At 53.2% G+C, this 1,303-nt stretch overlaps 1 protein-coding gene across 1 annotated transcript in view; it reads left to right on the plus strand.

The window, feature by feature from the left end:
- The first annotated feature begins 455 nt into the window (after nucleotides 1–455).
- The window catches only part of LOC122548139 (autophagy-related protein 2 homolog A-like), a 42,987-nt gene continuing 42,139 nt past the window's right edge, over nucleotides 456–1,303 (plus strand). The window contains exons 1-2 of the mRNA XM_043686686.1: nucleotides 456–480; nucleotides 545–942. Coding sequence (XP_043542621.1) covers nucleotides 456–480; nucleotides 545–942 — 423 coding nt within the window. The remainder of the gene's footprint in view (nucleotides 481–544; nucleotides 943–1,303) is intronic.

Consider the following 1,303-nt stretch of genomic DNA (forward strand, 5'->3'; position numbering starts at 1 on the left):
GGCCTGTAGTCATTGGAAGGTTGAGAAAGTTGAGCCTGTAGTCATTGGAAGGTACGGAAAGTTGGGCCTGTAGTCATTGGAAGGTACGGAAAGTTGGGCCTGTAGTCATTGGAAGGTACGGAAAGTTGGGCCTGTAGTCATTGGAAGGTACGGAAAGTTGGGCCTGTAGTCATTGGAAGGTACGGAAAGTTGGGCCTGTAGTCATTGGAATGTTGAGAAAGTTGGGCCTGTAGTCATTGGAAGGTTGAGAAAGTTGAGCCTGTAGTCATTGGAAGGTACGGAACATTGGGCCTGTAGTCATTGGAATGTTGAGAAAGTTGGGCCTGTAGTCATTGGAAGGTACGGAACGTTGGGCCTGTAGTCATTGGAACGTTGAGATGGAATGTTGAGAAAGCTGGGCCTGTAGTCATTGGAAGGTACGGAAAGTTGGGCGTGTAGTCATTGGAATGTTGAGAATGTTGGATCTGTGCTCAATGGAAGGTACGGAACGTTGGGCCTGGAATCTTTGGATCCCCCTTTCTCAAGAGCACAGCCAATGGCTGAGCCCATGTACCCCTATTAAAGAATAGGCTGAGGAGCCTATCTGGGTTTCCTTGTGTCCCGTCCGTGCGGGTGAGATGTCAGGGAGGGCTGCATCGTGTGGTATTTCCTGTTTGGCCTCACCCACCCTATCTTCTGCGTGGAGCGACTCTAACTCCCCTTTATGTCCTTTGCATTCCCCCCCCCCCGCCCCCCTGCTTCGGAGCAGCTGAGGTTGAAGATTACTTTCTGCCGGAGCGACTGGAGGTGCCAAGCTTCACTGCACCCATGGGCTTGGACCCCACCATCGTGTGCTCGGATGAGGGACTGGCCTCCAAGCTGACAGCTGGCCAGAAGGATAGGAGTCCCCCCATGCTCTCTGCTGCCATCAAGATCACGCTGGACACCGCGAGGAGCATCAAGGTATTCCTGGCTGCCCACCCTCTCTGCCCCTTCCCCAGACTCTGTACCGGGCCCTCATCCCAGGACCTGCTCTTATCCCTGGGGAGAGTCCTGGGGACCCCTCTCCTTTGAAGAGGGAAGGTGAAGGAGAAGAGATTTAAGAAGGGAGCGTGAAAATGAGAAATAGGGTAATGTTAGAGAGGGCAATTCTGTTCTTTGGAGAAAGAGGGATCAGAGGAAATAGATTCACGATAAGCGGGCAAAGCTCGCGGAGATGAGGGGTAACTAAGGTTGGCGATGAGGTCTGGCTGGGGCGAATGAAAGGAGGGCTGCTGTAGGTGGGGATGGTGAGGGCTGACTTGGTGGGAGTTTAGGACTGCCT

Source organism: Chiloscyllium plagiosum, unplaced genomic scaffold, assembly GCF_004010195.1.
Source record: "Chiloscyllium plagiosum isolate BGI_BamShark_2017 unplaced genomic scaffold, ASM401019v2 scaf_13074, whole genome shotgun sequence".
Lineage (NCBI taxonomy): Eukaryota > Metazoa > Chordata > Chondrichthyes > Orectolobiformes > Hemiscylliidae > Chiloscyllium > Chiloscyllium plagiosum.